General features: G+C 42.2%; 2 protein-coding genes across 2 annotated transcripts; both read right to left on the bottom strand.

The window, feature by feature from the left end:
• Positions 1–8,090: 8,090 nt before the first annotated feature.
• LOC134204763 (uncharacterized) lies at positions 8,091–11,253 on the bottom strand. The gene is made up of 2 exons (XM_062679573.1): positions 8,789–11,253; positions 8,091–8,727 (listed from the first exon to the last, which is right to left on the bottom strand). The coding sequence occupies exon 1, from the start codon at positions 11,194–11,196 to the stop codon at positions 8,827–8,829; it is 2,370 nt and encodes a 789-aa protein (XP_062535557.1). The 5' UTR covers positions 11,197–11,253; the 3' UTR covers positions 8,091–8,727; positions 8,789–8,826.
• Positions 11,254–11,294: 41 nt separating this feature from the next.
• LOC134204764 (uncharacterized) lies at positions 11,295–14,094 on the bottom strand. The gene is made up of 2 exons (XM_062679575.1): positions 11,476–14,094; positions 11,295–11,378 (listed from the first exon to the last, which is right to left on the bottom strand). Exons 1-2 carry the CDS (start codon positions 14,092–14,094, stop codon positions 11,295–11,297), a joined length of 2,703 nt encoding a protein of 900 aa, XP_062535559.1.
• Between the last annotated feature and the right edge of the window lie 5,738 nt (positions 14,095–19,832).

Here is a 19,832-nt window from a genome sequence, read left to right on the forward strand (position 1 = left end):
TATTACAGATCATTGATTTTTTGCACAGAAAAATAAAAATTTTGCACGGTAGTACGCAACCTTATCCGATTTTGAAGCAACTGAAAGCAATAAGACAATTCCATTTACCATCTTATTGAGCACAGTAAATTAACTGTAACCAGTGATTGTCTCCTTTCTTTCAAACCGTTGGTAAAGAAGCTCCGCAAATATTTTCTTCTGGCAGCTTAACGGCCCTTGAAATGCCACTCCAGACAAAACCGGTGTAGGATGGGAAAACTGTTCGTTTTGCGTTCCGTTGTTGTCTTGTAAACTATATTTTTATCCACATGAGATGCAATTTCCTATTATCCTTTTCACGTGCAGGTATCTCCTCATGCAGCCGACATTGTCTCGGGATTCACATTTGCCCACACCCATATGTGTGGAACTGTTCCGCAATAACAAAGTTCTATGAGCGCGTACACTACCCGAACGGCAACGAGGACAACGACGGCATGTGTGCTGTGTTTGAGAGTAGGCAAGAGCGTGCTGGAGATAAGGACCAAAACACAATTTTCTGTACGGGATTAAGGTCGGCTTGTTCCTAGTGGCGGGACTCTAAACTCGTTTTGCAGAAACAACAGCCACGATTTCTGTCTGTGGGACGAAAGTCTGAAAACAATTAAATCTAAAGTGGATTTGCCGGAGATGAGCCAAGGGCAAGGAGGCTTATGGAAAATCGATACATTTTGGGAATTCATTTCACTCGCCAGCACTATTGTGTCGATTTCTTTTTGGAATCGATTCAAAAGTAGAATCAATGGATGCGAGGGTAATTGAGTCTGAAATGCTTTGAATGAAAAGAGCAACCTTGTTTAGGGTCGATTTTGCGATGCATGAATAATAAAATTTTGGATGACAATGACGTACTTAATCTCAGGCTGATGACAATTGCAAATGGAGGTCTAATTTGTATACATTTGACAGGGATTTCAGGATTTGGCAATAATGCTGTTCCTGACGAGTGGCATTTAAGTGAGACTCAATACTTTAATGTGCTGTAAAGTAGAAGGCAGGGACTTTGTCCAAGACCTTGACAACCCCTCCCCAGGCCACCACAAGGACTTGCTTTAGAGGATAAAATGTTTATTTTGTTGAAAATTTTGTAATTGCTTATTGCTTATATTGATTTATGCATGGAAATTTTGTATTTTGATGTAGAAAATTTTGATTTCTTTATCGAAACTTCTCTTTTTGTCTTCATTAAACAGATTTCCATCCGGCAGCCCAAAAAAATGTCCAATTAAACAGATGAAATTGACCTTAAAAAATTGAAAAATGCTCCTTAAAAAAGTAATAATTTTTCCTTAAATTATCGAACAAATTACCTTGAAATATATAAAATGCTCCGTAAACATTCGAAAAGCGTACCGTAAAAACAAAAACAAAATGTACCGTAAACAATTAAAAATGCTCCTTAAAAAAGCAAAGATTTGCTGCATAATTAATAATAATTGCACAGTATATTGACAAAAGAATTATTATAAAATCAGACCGCATCGTGCTTTCGTGCTGTGCGGTTCTTTCTCTCTTTGCGGAAGGAAGTTTTTAATACTACCCGGAGCTATTTTAATTTCAGCAGTGCTTCTCAGCGCTATTTGTACCCACTGATCCCGTTACGATCTTTGCAAGGACCCGTGCCTTCGTTTTACGTTGGGCCCGTTTGCGGAAGTAAAATTCCGGCAAGCGGTGGTAATCCTGCAGGGACACCGTTCTGGGAAAAAACCTCTTAGAAGGTCACGTCTCCACGCTCAGCAATGAGTATTAACAAAAACAAGAGGAAAGGGGAGTCTCTGAATTCTCCACTTCCTCCAAAGAAACAAGGTTTCAAGACCATCCTGCCAAAGCGCGGAAAAAATAGAAGGAAGCTGGAGACTCCAGATACTCCTTCTAAATCTAATGTTGACATTGTTTCTTCTCCTATCGAACTGAGCAATCAGTTCGATTTGATTAACGACGAATTTGAGAAAATCTAATCTATCTTTAGCCCAGGTGATTCGATTCATGCGAAGAAACAAAGGATTCCGCCAATTGTGGTATTTGTTGCCGAGTTTTCTGGCTTTCGGAATGAAATCTTGAGTAACCTTGAGCTAGGAAGGGTGACTGCCGCGTTTTGCCGGAATCCTTTGACGATCGCAAACGTCTTCTTCAGTATTTAACTAAGAATCGCCATAAATTCTTCACATACGACGACAAAACTGAGCGATTGTTCAAAGTCGTCTTGAAAGGTCTCCCCAGTGATGACAAATCACTGGATGAGATAAAAATTGAAATTTCTCAATTACTTGGATTTTCACCAGTCCAAGTAATTAAGATGAAAAAGAAATCTCACTCTGGTACTTCCCAGAGGGGCATTTCTCAAGAATTTTATTTAGTTCATTTTAAGGTGATTATAGAATGAAGCCCGTGGTGAATTTCAAATTCACCACACACTTATCTACATAAATTTCCAAAAGCCCAAATCTGGCGTAATAGTTTTCGTACATTGCCGAAACTCAAATTATGATTGTTTAGCATAACTAAGCAAACGATCTACCATTATTTCAGTCCCATACGCGTTATGGTTCTTGCATCTCGTGCTCTTGAAAACAATATTGGAAAAGCACGTGGTTTACAAAATGGCCGATTTCTGGCTTCATTCTATAATCACCTTAACAAAAGTGAACTAAATAATATGAAAAGTTTGGAAAAGGCCTGTATTATGTCCCATGTCCGTGTTACATGGGAACATTTCCGCAGGCCTGGGGGAAATTTCCAAAACCCCACCCAGTGCCGTAAGTGCCAAAAGTGGGGTCATGGAGCCAAACATTGTCACATGGATGCTAAATGCATGATTTGTGGTGGAACCTCTCACGCCAAGAACGCATGTCCTGTGAGAGAAGATTCCAATAAATTTAAGTGCGCAAATTGTGGGGGCAATCATAAATCCAATTTCTGGGAATGCCCTTCACGCAAAAAAGTTTTGAATTCCTGTGCAAAATTGATGACGGGAAATTCCAATCGGATCCCAGATTCGACGGGTAGAAATTTTTCAAACGCTCAAATTTCGAAACCGGTTACCGGTCGAGCAATTCATACCCACCACAATTCACAAACAATTTTTTCCGCTCGTCAACGGGTAGCAAGCACTTCAGTAAATTCCAATTTTTCCAATGTACCTACGTATGCAAACATCGCTACTGGTAGACAAAATTTCTCTTCTCAAAATGAGGTTTATGTCCCAACGGAAAATAACGGTTATGTTGCCGATTCAGGTAGCATGACTGCTTCCGATTTTGATTTTTTAACTGAACAATTGCATCACACGATTGATGCAATGTTCAAAGCAAATACCATTCCTGAAGCTGTTCAGGTTGGTATAAAGTACACACAAAAAATTGTTATCGGACTCCGTTTCAATGGATCCAAATAATTGTGTGAAAGTTCTAAATTAGAATGCCCGCTCTCTAAAGGGTAAGGAAGATGAATTATTCAACTTCCTAACAGTTCATAATGTGCATATTGCCATTATAACAGAAACTTATTTAAAACCAGGACTCTCCATTTCCCTTCTTCTCTCATTAAAAAAGGCAAAAAAAATCCTCTAGCATAGAACGCATTGATTTTTTTTAAAGTTATTTGCGCGAGACGAAGATGAACATATTGCTTTTGAGAAACCGATGATTTCCTTTGAAAACTGAACTCCAAAATAAACTTGTATGATCATCGTGGTTTTCAATCGCAGAACAACGAAATGCAAGTCAATAGGTTGTATCATTAAAATGTTAAACTAAATTGGTAATTGATCTCACAAAAACATTTTATATTGTAGCAATAATCTAAATATCTTATACCGTTCATTAAATCCAACTATCAGCTTCATATATAGTAATACCAGCAAGCTGACCTTCAACATATCGATGGTTAACTTGCTAACAATCGCTATGAACATGCGTTCCCAAACTGTGGGCCGCAACTCCCAGGGAGGTCGTGAGCTGATCAATGATGGGTTGCGAAAGACGAATCTTGATTCATTATTTTGTCCCACAAATCTATCACAGCCATTAGATTTGGATCTATGTAGTGAATGGAGAACAATAAATTTTGAGATTTTGTCAAATACAATGAAATCCAAACAATTCAAATCCAATCCAAATTCAATCCAATTCCAATAAAAATCCAAGCCACATTCAATCCAATTCCAATCAACATCCAATCCTAATCCAATCTAAATCCGCTCAAAATCCAAATCCAATCCAAATCCATTCTACATTCAATCCAAATCCGTTCCACATCCATTCCAAAACCACTGCAATCAAAATCTAATCCAAATCCAATCTAAATCGTTCCAAATCCAAATCCAATCAAATGCAATTCTAATCCAAATCTAACCAAAATCTAATCCAAATCCAATCCCATATCCAATTCAAATCGATTCCAATCAAATTCAACCAAAATCTAATCCAAATCCGTTCGAATTCCAAATCATTTCCAATCCATTCAAAGTAATATAATGATGGGATATGAAGCAATTCATAATGGTTTGTTCAATCTAACGCGAACTTATTTTTTATCCAAATTCTAAAAGCCAATGTGGGAGGGTCGCAAGCAATATGCGATTCTGCTAGGGGGGTCGCATGTACAAGTAGTTTGGGAACATGTGGCCTTTTATATCTAAATATATTTATCTAAAATTTCGAAGAGATATCATACTTAAATGGGATAGCATAAGTATATACCTAAATTCTAGACTTATGTTAACCAGTACTATTCCACCTTGGGCTTTTCTAGATTGTCATTTTTTTTCTCGGCAGTCTCCCAGACACGCCTTGTGGTATTGCAAACCACAAACCAGCGGTCTCCCATGCTTTGTGATTTTCAAACCACAATCCATGTTCCAGCGGTCTTCCAGACGCGCTTTGTGATTTTTCAAACCACAATCCATTTTCCAGCGGTCTTCCAGACGCGCTTTGTGATTTTCCAAACCACAATCCATTTTCCAGCGGTCTTCCAGACGCGCTTTGTGATTTTTCAAACCACAATCCATTTTGCAGCGTTCTTCCAGACGCGCTTTGTAGCAATACAAACCCATTGCCTTGTGTTTTTTTAAATCATCAGATATTTCAACACATTAGCACATTACCAATTGAATTCAACTCACCTTTTGAAATCAGCGTCAGGATCCAACAAATAACCTGGCAGAATCGCCAAAATGTGTGGCCCCAAATGGCCGGAGCGAATTGTTATGACAGCAGCTCTCCGTGGGTGCGTGTGCACGCCACGGAGGTCTGACCAGAAGAGGACGAGTCATGGCTTGCTGCGCACTGATCGACACGCTGAGGTGTTAATGTATAATCACACGATGATGGTAATATACCCAAACCCCACAGGAGCTGAGCGGAGCTCATCAAGATGGGCCCGGAAAAGCTAGCCACCTGCCTGCACAAACTGATAGTCAGAATCTGGGAAACTGAACAGCTGCCGGAGGAGTGGAAGGAAGGGGTTATATGGCCCATCTACAAGAAAGGCAACACGTTAGAGTGTGAGAACTTTCGAGTGATCACCATCCCTAATCCCACGTACAAAGTAATATACCAGATCATCTTCCCTCGTCTGTCGCCATTAGTGAATGAGTTCGTGGGAAGTTATCAAGCCGGCTTCGTTGACGACCGCTCGACAATGGACCAGATCTTTACTGTACGGGAAATCCTTCAAAAATGCCGTTTATACCAGGTCCCAACGCACCATCTGTTCGTTGATTCCAAGGTGGCACACGACAGTATAGACCGCGTAGAGCTATGGAAAATTATGGACGAGAACAGCTTCCCTGGGAAGCTTACCAGACTGATCAAAGCAACGATGGATAGTGTGCAAAACTGTGTGAAGACTTCGGGCGAACACTCCAGTTCGTTCGAATCGCGCCGGGGACTAAGACAAGGTGATGGACTTTCGTGCCTGTTGTTCAACATTGCGCTAGAAGGTGTCATGCGGAGATCCGGGTGTAACAGCCGGGGTACGATTTTCAACAAATCCAGTCAATTTATTTGTTTCGCGGATGACATCGACATTGTCGGCCGAACATTTGCAAAGGTGGCAGAACTGTACACCCGTCTGAAACGTGAAGCAACAAAAATTGGACTGGTGGTGAATGCGTCAAAGACAAAATACATGCTTGTGGGCGGAACCGAGCGCGACAGGGCCCGCCTGGGAAGCAGTGTTACGATAGACGGGGATACCTTCGAGGTGGTCGAGGAATTCGTCTATCTCGGATCCTTGCTAACGGCTGATATCAATGTCAGTCGTGAAGTATGAAGGCGCATCATCTGTGGAAATCGTGCCTACTACGGACTTCAGCAGAAATTGCGGTCAAAAAAGATTCGCCACCGCACCAAATGTGTCATGAGCAAGACGCTAATAAGACCGGTTGTCCTCTACGGACATGAAACATGGACAATGCTCGAGAAGGACTTGCAAGTACTCGGAGTATTCGAAAGACGGGTGCTTAGGACCATCTTTGGCGGTGTGCAAGAAGACGGTGTGTGGCGGCGAACAATGGACCACGAGCTCGCCCAGCTCTACGGCGAACCCAGTATCCAGAAGGTAGCTAAAGCCGGAAGGGTACGATGGGCAGGACATGTTGCAAGAATGCCGGACAGCAAACCTGCGAAGATGGTGTTCGCTTTCGAATCAGCAGGTACGAGACGGCGTGGAGCGCAGCGAGATGGGCAGACCAGGTGCAAAACGACTTGGCGAGCGTGGGGCGTATTCGAGGATGGAGAGATGCGGCCTCGAACCGTGTAATGTGGCGTCAAATTGTTGATTCAGTGTTATCTGTTTAGATGTAGACTAAATAAATGAATAAAAATACTACTCGTGCGTTATAAAAACGAGTTCTCCTAAGACATCAATATGTTGGTAAACCATTTCACTTTTTACAATCCAACGACCGTCTCGACGTCCGTAGAATACATCCAAATCCGTTTAGTACCACGAAAATGTTCACGAGCTTCAAATTTCACCTAATGTAACAAGGTTACACAATCCTAGGTATAAGAAAAAAAAATCCATCTTAATCCCAACCCAAAAGAAATAAAAAAAATATATTAAAAAAATATGGAATTATAAAAAAAAGCCTCTACTGTCAAAACGAAGATTGCGTTCTTGGTCTCAGATGATAAATAGTCAATAAGAAATTCACTAAATGAGTTCAATTTTCAAATGTTGGTTCATAATCAAAAAGACAGCCACGAAAATGATCAAACGAATGAACGCGAGCACGATAGGTACGATGAATGTACAAAATGATTTTTACGTTCTCTTGCATTCCGACTGTGAACCGTAGAAGACCATTTTTGGAAGCAAAAGTTGAAGACTTGAACTAAAGTGAAAGTTTGTCCGAAGTGGAGTTTTTGAGATTAAATAGGAGTTATATCAAGTAAATTATTATAGCTTGTAATATTGTAAGACGCTTAGGGCGCGAACTATACAAATTAGCAACAAATTTGGTGATATATGAAAAGCACGTGTGGCAAGTACGATTCGATAATAGGTCCCATTGTTTCCATAATGAGGTTACTTTTTATAACGTTTAGACTAAAGTCCCGTTGAATGTTATGCTCCAGTGAAGTTAGCTAACAAGAAATCTACAACTGAGACAGAAAGGTAAATGGTAAAGTTGATAACGTCATTAGCATTAGCATTAGCATTGTTACGGTGTAATTCGTAGATTGGACACTAGTGATACTCATGTTTTACTTTTGAGATCCTCATCTAGAATGCTATCAGAAATCAAGAAAAGGAGTGCTTCTTGATTCCAGTCTTAAACAAAAATAACAAAAGCATGAGGATTACTACTCCTGGCCACGCCCATCTTCACCGTAACTAGGGAGAGGAAGGAAGTGTTGATGTGGTACTTACTTAGCGAGAGGCCACCGACTTAGCGACACCCTCATAAGTACCACGGAGTTGGATAATGAGGAAGGTATTCGTTGGGTCAGGATTTGCCTGTAGCTAGCAATGTAACCGTGGTAGAACTTACCCCGTAACACACCACGTAAAGGTGTCTACCCAGCTGTTGAGTAGCCCAGCGATTAGCAGCGGATTCCAGGGACGATTTTAAAGAACAGGTAAGTAGCACTTTTTTCTTTTCTTTTCAGAGTTTCTTCAAGGCGGCAGGTGAAGACGACTGGTAGGTAGTTGTAACACACGCGTTTATTATCCGTGATAACTTTATTCGGTATTAACTACTGTAATTCACTTCCTTTCAATTTATTCTTAACAACTCTAATTTTCTAACTTAACTGTCTATTCAAAAATACATTATCCACTTCTTAATAATTTTCTTCGGGTTGCTGTTCACTCGATGATGACTTGGGATGGGCCTTGCAGCATTAAAAGAGAATGACACACGTCATCGAAATTCCTTATATAGCAAGATGTACCGGAAAGAGGTTTATCGCCATACTGTCACCTTCTTCTCCTTTGGGCCAAAACAGAAAATCGATGAACGAGGAAATCCACCAACTGCCGATTCGTCTGCTGAAATATAGGTGGCGCTGGTTTACCGTTTCGTGATGAGCGAACATACTGGCCCCTCAGGAACAATGTTTCTGACTATCCGTGTATCGATGATGTGATGACAATTCTCGATGATGATACGTCATTTCGGATGCATAATCGACGAATAGCATTGGTTTGTTTTGAAGATTGCAGCTGCAGGATACTTTTCTGGAAAACATAAGACCCGGTAGAGGGTTTCACACAACTAAAGACTTGGACAGGTGCTTACCTGATCCAGGCAATTATAGAGCCTTGATTTTTTATATTTTAGGTGCTGTTCGGTTCGGTGTGCTGTTGGTCGAACGATGATTTTATTGGCAGAAGGCAGATTTTGTTTACCGGACGGACGAGGCGGCCAGTTGGAGTTTGGAGTGTCACTACCCTCACGATGCCATCCGGACCGGGATGAATTTGCTGAATTCTCGCTGTTGGCCAATGCATTGGAGCGTTGTTTCCGTCGCAAAGAAGAACGAGTTGGTTTTCGCTTATTTGAACTGGGGGAGAAAGCCATTTGGATCGCGGTTGCAGTGTGGAGAGATACTCCAGGTGCCACCTTTTCCACAGTTGCTGATACAATTGTTGTACGTGATGCCATTTGGTGAGCCGATTGGATGCGATTTTGGTGTAGTCCACATCAGGAACGGATTTCAAGGATGCACCGGTGAGAAAGTGACCCGGGGTCAATGGTTCATAGTCCGATGGGTCGTCGCTCAAGGCAACAAGCGGTCGTGAATTCAAGCAGGATTCAATTTGGCAAAGAAGAGTCTCCATATCATCGTACGGAAGTGTTATTTTCCCAAGGACTCGCACGAAATGCTTTTGGGCAGATTGGATTGCGGCCTCCCAGAGACCACCAAAGTTTGATGCTGTTGGCGGATTGAAGTGCCAACGAATTCGCTGGGCATTGCATTCTTCGGTGACGGCATTCCGGAACTCTATGCTTCGTATCAGTTGCTTCAGCTCGTTGGCAGCTCCAACGAAGTTTCTCCCATTGTCGCTGTGTATGTCAGAGCATAACCCTCTACGGGACACAAATCGGCGAAGAGATTGGATGAACTTAGGTGTGCTTAGATCGGACACTAGTTCCAAGTGTACCGCCTTGGTACAGAAACACACGAAAACGGCGACGTATGCTTTACTTGGTCCGGCACGACGATGAATTGGCTTGAGAAGGATGGGTCCCCAGTAGTCCACTCCCGTTACAGTAAAAGGACGACTGGCAATGGTGCGTGAAGACGGTAATTCAGCCATAAATTGTTGCAGTAATCTGGGACGAGCTCGAAAGCAGACAATACAGTTGTGGACTACGCTCTTGGCCAGACTCCTGGCCCCTATAATCCAGTATCTCTGACGAAGTAGGTTGAGGAGTAACTGGGGAGCTGCATGTAGATGACGTTCGTGATAGTCGCGGGTTAGTAGACGCGAATATGGGTGCAGTCGGGGCAAAAGGATCTGGTGTTTAACGTCGTATGGTTGGAGTGCGTTTCCGAGTCTTCCACCGATTCGCATCAGTTGGTCCGAGCACAAGAATGGATGGAACCATTTCAGTCGGGATGTCGATGACACAGGTTGGTTTCTTTGTAGTCGCTTCCATTCTTCGTTGAAGGTTTGTTGTTGAATCAACCGGATGATGTTATGTTCTGCTAGCGTCAACTCGTCAACGGTAAGAAGAATTGAACTGGGTCGGTTGCTTGAACAAATTCGTGTGTTGCGGAGAAAACGATGACAATAGGCGGTAACTCTTATCAAGCGTTGAACTTTGGAGAACTTTTCAGTTAACAGGTCGATGAAGGATGGATCGATTGGAGACGATGATGCTGCCATTGAATTTCGCCGAACTTCTTCCAACGCTGCCGAAGGTTGTTCTAAAATAGTTTTGGTAGTCGGCCAGTATTGTTGTTGCTGAAGAAGCCATTGAGGGCCGTGCCACCAAAGATCGAAATCCATGATATTGTCTGCAGATAGCCCACGGGAAAGGCAGTCGGCTGGGTTTTCTGAACCGGAGATGTGATGCCATGAGCAATTCGGAGTTGATAGTTGAATCTTGGAGGTACGATTCGCGACAAAGGTGTTCCAGGTAGACGGAGATGCGTTTAGCCAACACAGTGCAACGGTGCTATCAAGCCAAAAGTAACATTCGGCGCTGAGTTGTAGTGACGAATTTACCTTTTCATAAAGTTCGGAAGCGAGCAGAGCGCCACACAGCTCAAGACGGGGAATGCTGAGGCGCTTCAGAGGTGCTACGCGTGATTTGGAGGACAGTAGAGAAACTTTAACCATTCCGTTGGCGTCGGTGGACCTGACATACGCGCAGGCACCATAGGCAAGCTGTGAGGCATCAGCAAAGATGTGGATTTGAATGGTTTCTGGTTTCGGTATCAGAATGCACCGCTCGATCCGGAGATTATTTAAGTTTGGTAACAGAGATTGGTATGCGTTCCACTCGTCTCGATATTTAATTGGTAATTCACGGTCCCAACTCCATAATGTACCTTCCTCATCTTTCAGGGTCCATAAGTTCTGCATGAACACCTTGGCTGTGGTCACGACCGGTCCTACCAAGCCAAGTGGGTCGTACAAACGAGCAATAAGAGACAGTGCAAGTCGTTTGGTGAGCGTTTGCTTCGAAGAATCCATTGGTAGACCGATCTTGTAACGTAGACAGTCTGTTGCTGGTTCCCAGTGCAGTCCGAGTGTCTTTATCGCCTGATCTCGATCCATTTCTATGGAGGTCCTCAAGGCAAGATTTTCTGAAGGAATCCCTTCGAGTACGGTTCTATCGTTTGATGCCCATTTCCGTAACTGAAATCCAGCCTTTGCTAAGAGAGCTTCTAGTTGGTTTCGTAGTTCAATTACTTCCAGGGAGGTTTGTCCACCAGAAAACAAGTCGTCTACATAAAAATCTTTTCTGATTACAGATGCGGCTAGAGGAAAGTTTGATCCTTCATCCTCGGCCAGCTGGTTCAGCACCCTGGTGGCTAGAAATGGAGCGCTAGCAGTACCGTACGTCACTATTTTCAATTCGTACGTTTCCATCGGTTGGTCTGGAGAAGACTTCCATACAATGAGTTGGACAGACGTGTCTCGCGGGTCTACGAGCACTTGCCGGTACATCATTTTTATATCGGCAACTATCATGATTCGGTGTTTTCGTGAGCGCATAGTAATCGATCGGATGTCTTCTTGCACCGTTGGCCCAACCATGAGGGCGTCATTCAACGATGGTCCCGTCGGAGACTTGCAAGATGCATCAAAAACAACCCGCAGTTTTGTCGTAGAGCTATCTTCACGCAATACAGCGTGGTGCGGGAGGTAGAAACGTTTAACTGATGGATCTTCGTAGTCGTGTATACGCTGCATGTGGCCAAGAGCGTGGTACTCGTCGATAAACATCTTGTACTGGCAATGAAGGTCAGGGTTGTGAAAGAACCGATTTTGCAGAAGATGAAAACGGCGAACTGTAGTACGACGATTGTCACTTAGTTGATCGAGGACGTTCTGTTTGAACGGCAGGCGAACCTGGTATCTTCCTTCGGCGGTTCGTGACACGGTGCTGGTGAAGTGATCCTCACAGGCTTGCTCTTCGATGGAATACGCTGTGGATGAGCGATCTTCTTCGATGGTCCAAAACCTTTCCATAAGCCGATGGATATCGGCGATCGTAGCAATGTTGGCAACAACAGGAGGACGACATGTGTTTGCAGTAGATTTTCCAGAAACGACCCAACCGAAGACCGAATTCACTAATACCGGAAGATGTTTACCAAGGGAGATTCGACCTGGTACTCGGAACAGCTCGAAAAATATTTCAGCGCCAAGTATAATGTCGATCGGGTTGGTGGTGTCGAATGATGGATCTGCTAGTTTGATACCGGTAGGTAAGTGCCATGTCGAAGTGTCGACGGACGTTACTGGTAAGTCAATGGTGACTCTGGGAAGAACAAGAAGTTCAACGGAAGACGAATATTCCCCGATTCGAGACCGGATGATCGACGTGAATTTCTGCTTAGCCTGTGTGCTGGATTGTCCGATGCCACTTATCGGCAAATAGATTTTCTGTCGTTGAGCCTTCATTCGCTGAGAGAATCGCTCCGTGATAAAACAACACTCACTACCCGAATCCAGTAGAGCACGGCCAATGTGCTCAATTCCGTTATCATCAACGAGAATGACGATCGCAGTAGCTAGAAGGACGGTTTTCAGATGACAGCCAGAAGATGCACAGCTGATGGAATCGAGAATTGTTGCAGACGCAGAACTGGTCGGTGTTTCGGTGACGGACGGGCTTGTGGTGTGCTTGGCTTGCTGGGGATTAACAGCCTTTGAGACAGATGGTGTCGAAGAGTCGTTGGTACAAATCAGCGTGTGATGACGGCCCCGACACTTACGGCAATTGGACGATGAAGAGCAATCTTTTGATTGGTGACCCTTTCGCAGGCAATTTCGGCAAAGTTGATGACGACGTATTTCCCTTTCCTTATCTTCAGGGGACAGCTTGGAGAACGTGCTACACAGATACAGAGGATGATGATCCGAACAGACGAGACATTTTCGAGGATTTCCCTGATGCGCTCCGTGGCTAGAGACAGAACGGATTGCTGGTTTTTTCACTTGAGCTGATGACGGAATTTCGATTATCTTTGCTTGTATGGACTGAAGCACTGTGACACGTCGCTGGATGAATTCGGCCAAGTCTTTGAACTTTACCGTCGTCTTGGAAGAAGAGTACTCCTCCCAATCCCTTCGAGTAGTTGAGTCTAAACGAATACTAAGCATCCGAATGAGCAGAATATCCCAATGTTCCGTGTGCTCACCGAGCTGGTGTAGAACCTTCACGTTAGCTTCGAACTTTTCCACCAAGTTGTGGAGATCGGTTACCGATTCGCGTTTTAGGGCAGAGAAGTCAAATAGTGCATCGACGTAGGCCTGCTTTAGACGCGATGGATTTTGGAAATGCTTGAGGAGTAAATTCCACGCCACTGTGTAGTTGTCCGCACTTATCGGGATCGATTGTATGAGTTGAAGGGCCGAACTTGAGAGCGAAGATCGTAAGTAATAATACTTCTGGATATTGGAAAGACCAGTCGACGAGTGAACCAATGAAACATATAGATCGTGGAAAACAAGCCAATTTTCCAGTTTCCCATCAAACACGGGGAGTTTCACGTCTGGCAAACGCACTTGGGAAGTGGACATAGGGAGTTGCGCCTCTAATTGAAGGAGAGATGACACACTTCGATTTAAGGGAGCTTTATTCTGGGCCAACAAGAATCCCTTGATTCGATAATAAGACGACTCCATTGTCGTTCGCTCTTTTATGTGGGCATCGAGGGCAGTTTCATCGAGTGATTCTAGTTCACTTTGTGCCTCGTTGTAATCCGACCACAGCTTACTGAGGCTTTCCAACCGTACAGGAATTTCGTCAGATTGCGTCGCTTCGTCAAACCCATCGACGAAGGTTTTGATAAGCGTGAGAGACGCAGTCAAACTCTTGATTCGCGTCTTGAGCGTCTTGATGCGGCGTTCGGTGGACATCACAGCGAGATAGAGTGGTCTGCTAGAGGCAATGTATTTGCCTTGTATATTCAAAATTAGCAGCAATGGCGATGGTGATTCTTCTGAACCTCTAATGGCTTCGACGGTGGATTAATGATGACGATTCGCTGGAACAGATGTACCGGAATAACGGAGTTTCGACGTCATCCGGTTCGAAGGACCAGTTGTTGAGTAGCCCAGCGATTAGCAGCGGATTCCAGGGACGATTTTAAAGCACAGGTAAGTAGCACTTTTTCTTTTCTTTTCAGAGTTTCTTCAAGGCGGCAGGTGAAGACGACTGGTAGGTAGTTGTAACACACGCGTTTATTATCCGTGATAACTTTATTCGGTATTAACTACTGTAATTCACTTCCTTTCAATTTATTCTTAACAACTCTAATTTTCTAACTTAACTGTCTATTCAAAAATACATTATCCACTTCTTAATAATTTTCTTCGGGTTGCTGTTCACTCGATGATGACTTGGGATGGGCCTTGCAGCATTAAAAGAGAATGACACACGTCATCGAAATTCCTTATATAGCAAGATGTACCGGAAAGAGGTTTATCGCCATACTGTCACCTTCTTCTCCTTTGGGCCAAAACAGAAAATCGATGAACGAGGAAATCCACCAACTGCCGATTCGTCTGCTGAAATATAGGTGGCGCTGGTTTACCGTTTCGTGATGAGCGAACACCAGCGTTACGGGTCAATGGTAAAGTTGATAACGTCAAGATCAAAAATTAATCCTTCGTCGTTTGAAGATTTTCCCTTCAAATTTGGCAACTGCAGTTGCAAGGCAATCCCGTGCAAGTTATGCTAAGCACACTGGGACAGAACTGATGAAATTCGTACACTACATCGTGCGTTATCCAACGGTTTTGGATCGCGCCAACAAGTAAGTGCACTTACCAACCGCCGCTGAACATCGATGGAACTCCCTCATCGCTTCCGGAAGTTACAGTTCAAGTAAGGTCATCCAAGTTTTGTAATACTAACCCCTTCCAAATTGAGTAAAATTGTAAAAAAACGAAAAGTAGAAACTGTTTCCGATTGATGTAATATTGAGTCAGGAACCGGCGCAGTGAATCGTTTAGCCATAAATAAACGCATAGAAGTAAAAACTATGTTTTAAAAGGCAAGCGTTAGTGATTCAGTTGAGGAGTAAGAGAGAAAATTCAAATCATTACGGTTTTTTTTTAACGATTAGAATAGGCTCTGGGAGGGGAATCCTTAATGGTAAACTTCCCACCCTGTGACTTGTGATTATTTTGATTAATTTATTCTTTTGGTTTGGTTTCGGTGCGCTTAAGTATTGAGTGTGGGTTGAGGTTTGAAGAAAGGACTCGCCCTGAGAATTCCTGGCCGGGTACGGGACTTTCGAATGAGTTTTCTAGAACGCACCTTCGCGGCAGTGTAAGAACTGCCTGGCGCTAAAGTGAAGGCTGTTAATTCCGTCCGAACCTTCTCTTCCGCTCCCATGTCCCGTTACACTAAAAAGTCAACATTAAAATGTGTTTTTGCCTTTCTCGTACAACAAAGTTGTACCGAAAGGCACTCTGAAAACGAACTTTTTACAGGAACAACTGATAATAAAGTTTCTTATAACATTCGACTCAGTTTGATGAATCGAGGTGATGTCTGTGTGTATGTTTGTGTGTCTGTATAGTCACTTTTTAAACTTCAAAAACTCACACGATTTTCATGTACTTAGACTTAACTGATTTTATCGCAACAAGTTGCAATCCGCAGAGCCACTCTTCTAATTACATGCTATTTAATTTCATCAAGATTGATTAATGCGTTCGCAGCTGACAAGGAAAATGGTTTAGGCAGTTTTCCATTTTTGCCTTTCTCGTACAACTAAGTTGTACCGAAAGGCTATCATTTCACTCCGAAAACGAGCTTTTTATAGAAGCCTCTGATACCCATAGTATTAAATACCAATCGACTCGGCTCGACGAGCTGAGCACATGTCTGTCTGTCCGTGTGTATGTATGTGTGTATGTGTGTGTGTATGTGTGTGCACAAAAGCTATAAAAAACATTAGACAACTTTTCGTATAGTAATCGTTAACTGATCTTCTCGCAACAAGTTTCATTCGACAGGGGACAAAGTCTTGTTGATCACTATTGAACTTTAAAACTATCGGTCATTGCGTTTAAAAGTTATTAAGAAAATGGTACATCGGACCATATAAACCACATATAAGGTTGGTGTCTTAACTAAGCATATGCGGTATTTCGAAAAATTTCGTTTTAGGGCATTCGAAACGAAATTCCGCGGAATTTGAGTATGGCGAAATCTAATATTCTGATTTCGTTTCGTATCGTAAAATTTGGAAAATTTCGACTGAAAAATCATACTTTTAACGAAATTTAACGATATTTCGCGGAATTTCGAAATGAATTTTGATTAATTCAAGTTTTTAAACATAAAAAAAATTCGGCTGCGCCGCTGAATAAATTATTTAAACTCTACTCAAAATTTTATACATATAAATTTCTTCACTAAATCTCACTACGTTATACAATTCTGTATCTTCAACAGAAACGCATTCAGGTTTCCACTTGAAAATTTCTTCAATGTTTTGTTGAAAGTGTTCAAGTATAAATCGTAATGCATATCTGCTGATTTAAATAAAATTGTTAATTGACGTAAAAATAATTTGTACATCTCATCGTTTTGATATGCTCTAATTTTATTTAAGTTGGCTGAGTTGTGTAAATAAAATGTAAAAATCTTTCGTTTATTTTGGAGGCTTAATTGCCATGAAGCGTTACGGAGCCGAGATCAAGTTTAATAGTACATTTCTTGATTCTTATACATAGTGTTAGTTTTGGAGAAATGTAATGTATTATGAGGCGATTGTTCGAACTGTGCTTTAGTTATGGAAACTTTTCGGTAATCGAAATATTACTCACTGATCTACTGAGTATTGTTTGTTTTCCTTTGTCTTTTGAACGTATTCAGTCCGATTGAGATCATTTGCGTGAGTTAAACTTTTACTTTCAGATATTTTTGATTCCGTATATCATGCACGCAAAAAAGCGATCATGTACTCGTGAACTAACGAGTTCACGGTGTATTTTAAGTCACGGATTCGGGAAAATCAGTCACTTTTTCTGGAACGTTCTGGAAAACGTGACTGAAGCTCCTGAATCCATGACTTATCACTTATCGCGGTGTATTTTTGCTGGTTCACGAATTCGGGAACCTTTTTTTTGCGTGTGGAAATCTAGATTTTTTTCACATTTTCTAGATCCTGCAGATCCAGATTATTCAAATGCTTCAAAGTTGTATCGATTTTCTGTTACAATCGTGCCGGTGGGGCGCGTTTTCCGTAAGGCAGTTTCTTGTTAGTTTGGACGTGCTGCCGGTTTTAAAAGTTAATATTTAGCAATAAAGGTAAATGTCTGCGTATGAGTTTGTTGGCATAAAAGGCCTATACATTATTCTCAAGGTCTGCAAAGATTTATAACTGTTGATTTTAAATATTAGGGGGAGATCCCCCAGTGCCGGACACATAAGCCATTTAACGAAACACTCTCTAATTATCCGGATTATGCTTACTTCTATACCATATACACAAAATACTATCATTGATGATTCATACAAACTATATTTGATCATTTGAACACGTTTTTGGAAGATGTATTTTGATAATGAATTTTAGTGAAAATTTTCACGGTTCAGAAAAGTGTCCCCGAGTACCGGACACTATTGCATCATGTTCAAATATGACCAAATTCTCTCCAGATAAATTTCTTACATCCTACTCAAAATTTCCACCATTTTCAATGATATCTTCAGTTTTCGTTTCTGCTAATTTCTATAGCTTTCTGATACTTCAGTAAAAAACATAATTGAATTGAAGTAAGTTTAACAACAGGTGTAGAGAATGGCTATTTGATCCAGTGGCGTAGCCACGGGGGTGGTTTTGGGCATAACCGCCCCCCCCCCAAAGACAAAATTTTTGGAAGAAAAATTTTTTTTCGAAAAAAAAAAATGGTTCAGAAAACCCCCCCCAGACCAATTTTCTGGCTACGCCACTGATTTGATCACATGAAACAACTCACTGTCCGGACCCGGGGGGGGACAGCTACCGGATACAGAAATTGATTTTGGACCATAGATACATTATATATCAAGCAAATTCTGGTCGCTATTTGAAATACTACTAATATTGATCATCTCTACATAATCAGAATGCATTGGTTGGGTTTCAATATTGTTGATTTAAACCTTCTAAAATAAGACGAAACATGGACAATTTTCACATTTTTGTTCAATATCAAATTTTGTACAAGGTTTACAACATGGAGATCTGATATTCCATACAGGTAAAAGACTTTTCAATAGCTTTCTATTATACTACATAAGATGATGGAGGGATCTCTGTAAGTGTCGTTTTTAGAAGTGTCCGGTATTGGGAGGTGTCCGGCGCTGGGGGATCTCCCCCTATATTCATTTTTTGTCATTTTTTAACTAACAATCATATTTTTTAAGTGGAATCTTTTGTGTTTGAATCTTTCGCTTCTCTACAATAAATAATGGATAAGAAGGAAGATAAACATAGAGTTTTGAAACACATTGTTTGGAAGATTATGTACCAAATTATTTTCGATACACTGGTCTGGGTTCTGGATACAATGGATACAATGGCCATTTTGGATTTATTTATGTAATTTTCTCCATAGTGCTTGAATTCTTTTGCAATCTTGATCCTCAGTACAAAAAAAAACGATGAAAACTTTAGTTTTAGGGCGCTAAAACGCCAGTGTTCGGGATTTGAGTTGTTTAGATATTTAAAATTACCTTGATCCTATAACTTCAGTAGACCCTCAACTTCAGTAGGCTCAAGTTCCCTATTATTTATTTTTATTATTATTATTATTATTTATTCAGACTAAGGCCGAAATAGCCTGTGCGGTATATAAGAGTCTTCTCCATTCGACACGTCGCCAACCACGCAGTCTACGAAGGGTCCGCAAGTCATCTTCCACCTGATCGATCCACCTTGCCCGCTGCGCACCTCGCCTTCTTGTGCCCGTCGGATCGTTGTCGAGAACTATTTTCACCGGGTTACTGTCCGACATTCTGGCTACGTGCCCGGCCCACCGTAGTCGTCCGATTTTCGCGGTGTGCACGATGGATGGTTCTCCCAACAGCTGATGCAACTCCATTCGCCTCCTCCACGTACCGTCCGCCATCTGTACCCCACCATAGATGGTACGCAGTACTTTCCTTTCGAAAACTCCAAGTGCGCGTTGGTCCTCCATGAGCATCGTCCAGGTCTCGTGTCCGTAGAGGACTACCGGTCTAATGAGCGTTTTGTAGATCGTCAGTTTAGTAAGGCGGCGAACTCTATTCGATCGGAGCGTCTTGCGGAGTCCAAAGTACGTACGATTTCCAGCCACGATGCGTCTCCGAATTTCTCTGCTGGTGTCATTTTCGGCAGGCACCAGTGAGCCCAAGTACACAAATTCTTCTACCACCTCGATTTCGTCACCACCGATGCCAACTCGCGGTGGGTGGCTCACATTGTCTTCTCTTGAACCTCTTCCTATCATGTACTTCGTCTTCGACGTGTTGATGCATAGTCCGATCCGCTTGGCTTCCCTCTTCAGTCTGATGTAGGCTTCCTCCATCTTCTCAAAGTTACGTGCCATAATATCTATGTCGTCGGCCAAGCCAAATAGCTGGACGGACTTATTGAAAATTGTACCACTCGTGT

Source organism: Armigeres subalbatus, unplaced genomic scaffold (assembly GCF_024139115.2).
Source record: "Armigeres subalbatus isolate Guangzhou_Male unplaced genomic scaffold, GZ_Asu_2 Contig863, whole genome shotgun sequence".
Classification (NCBI taxonomy): Eukaryota; Metazoa; Arthropoda; class Insecta; order Diptera; family Culicidae; genus Armigeres; species Armigeres subalbatus.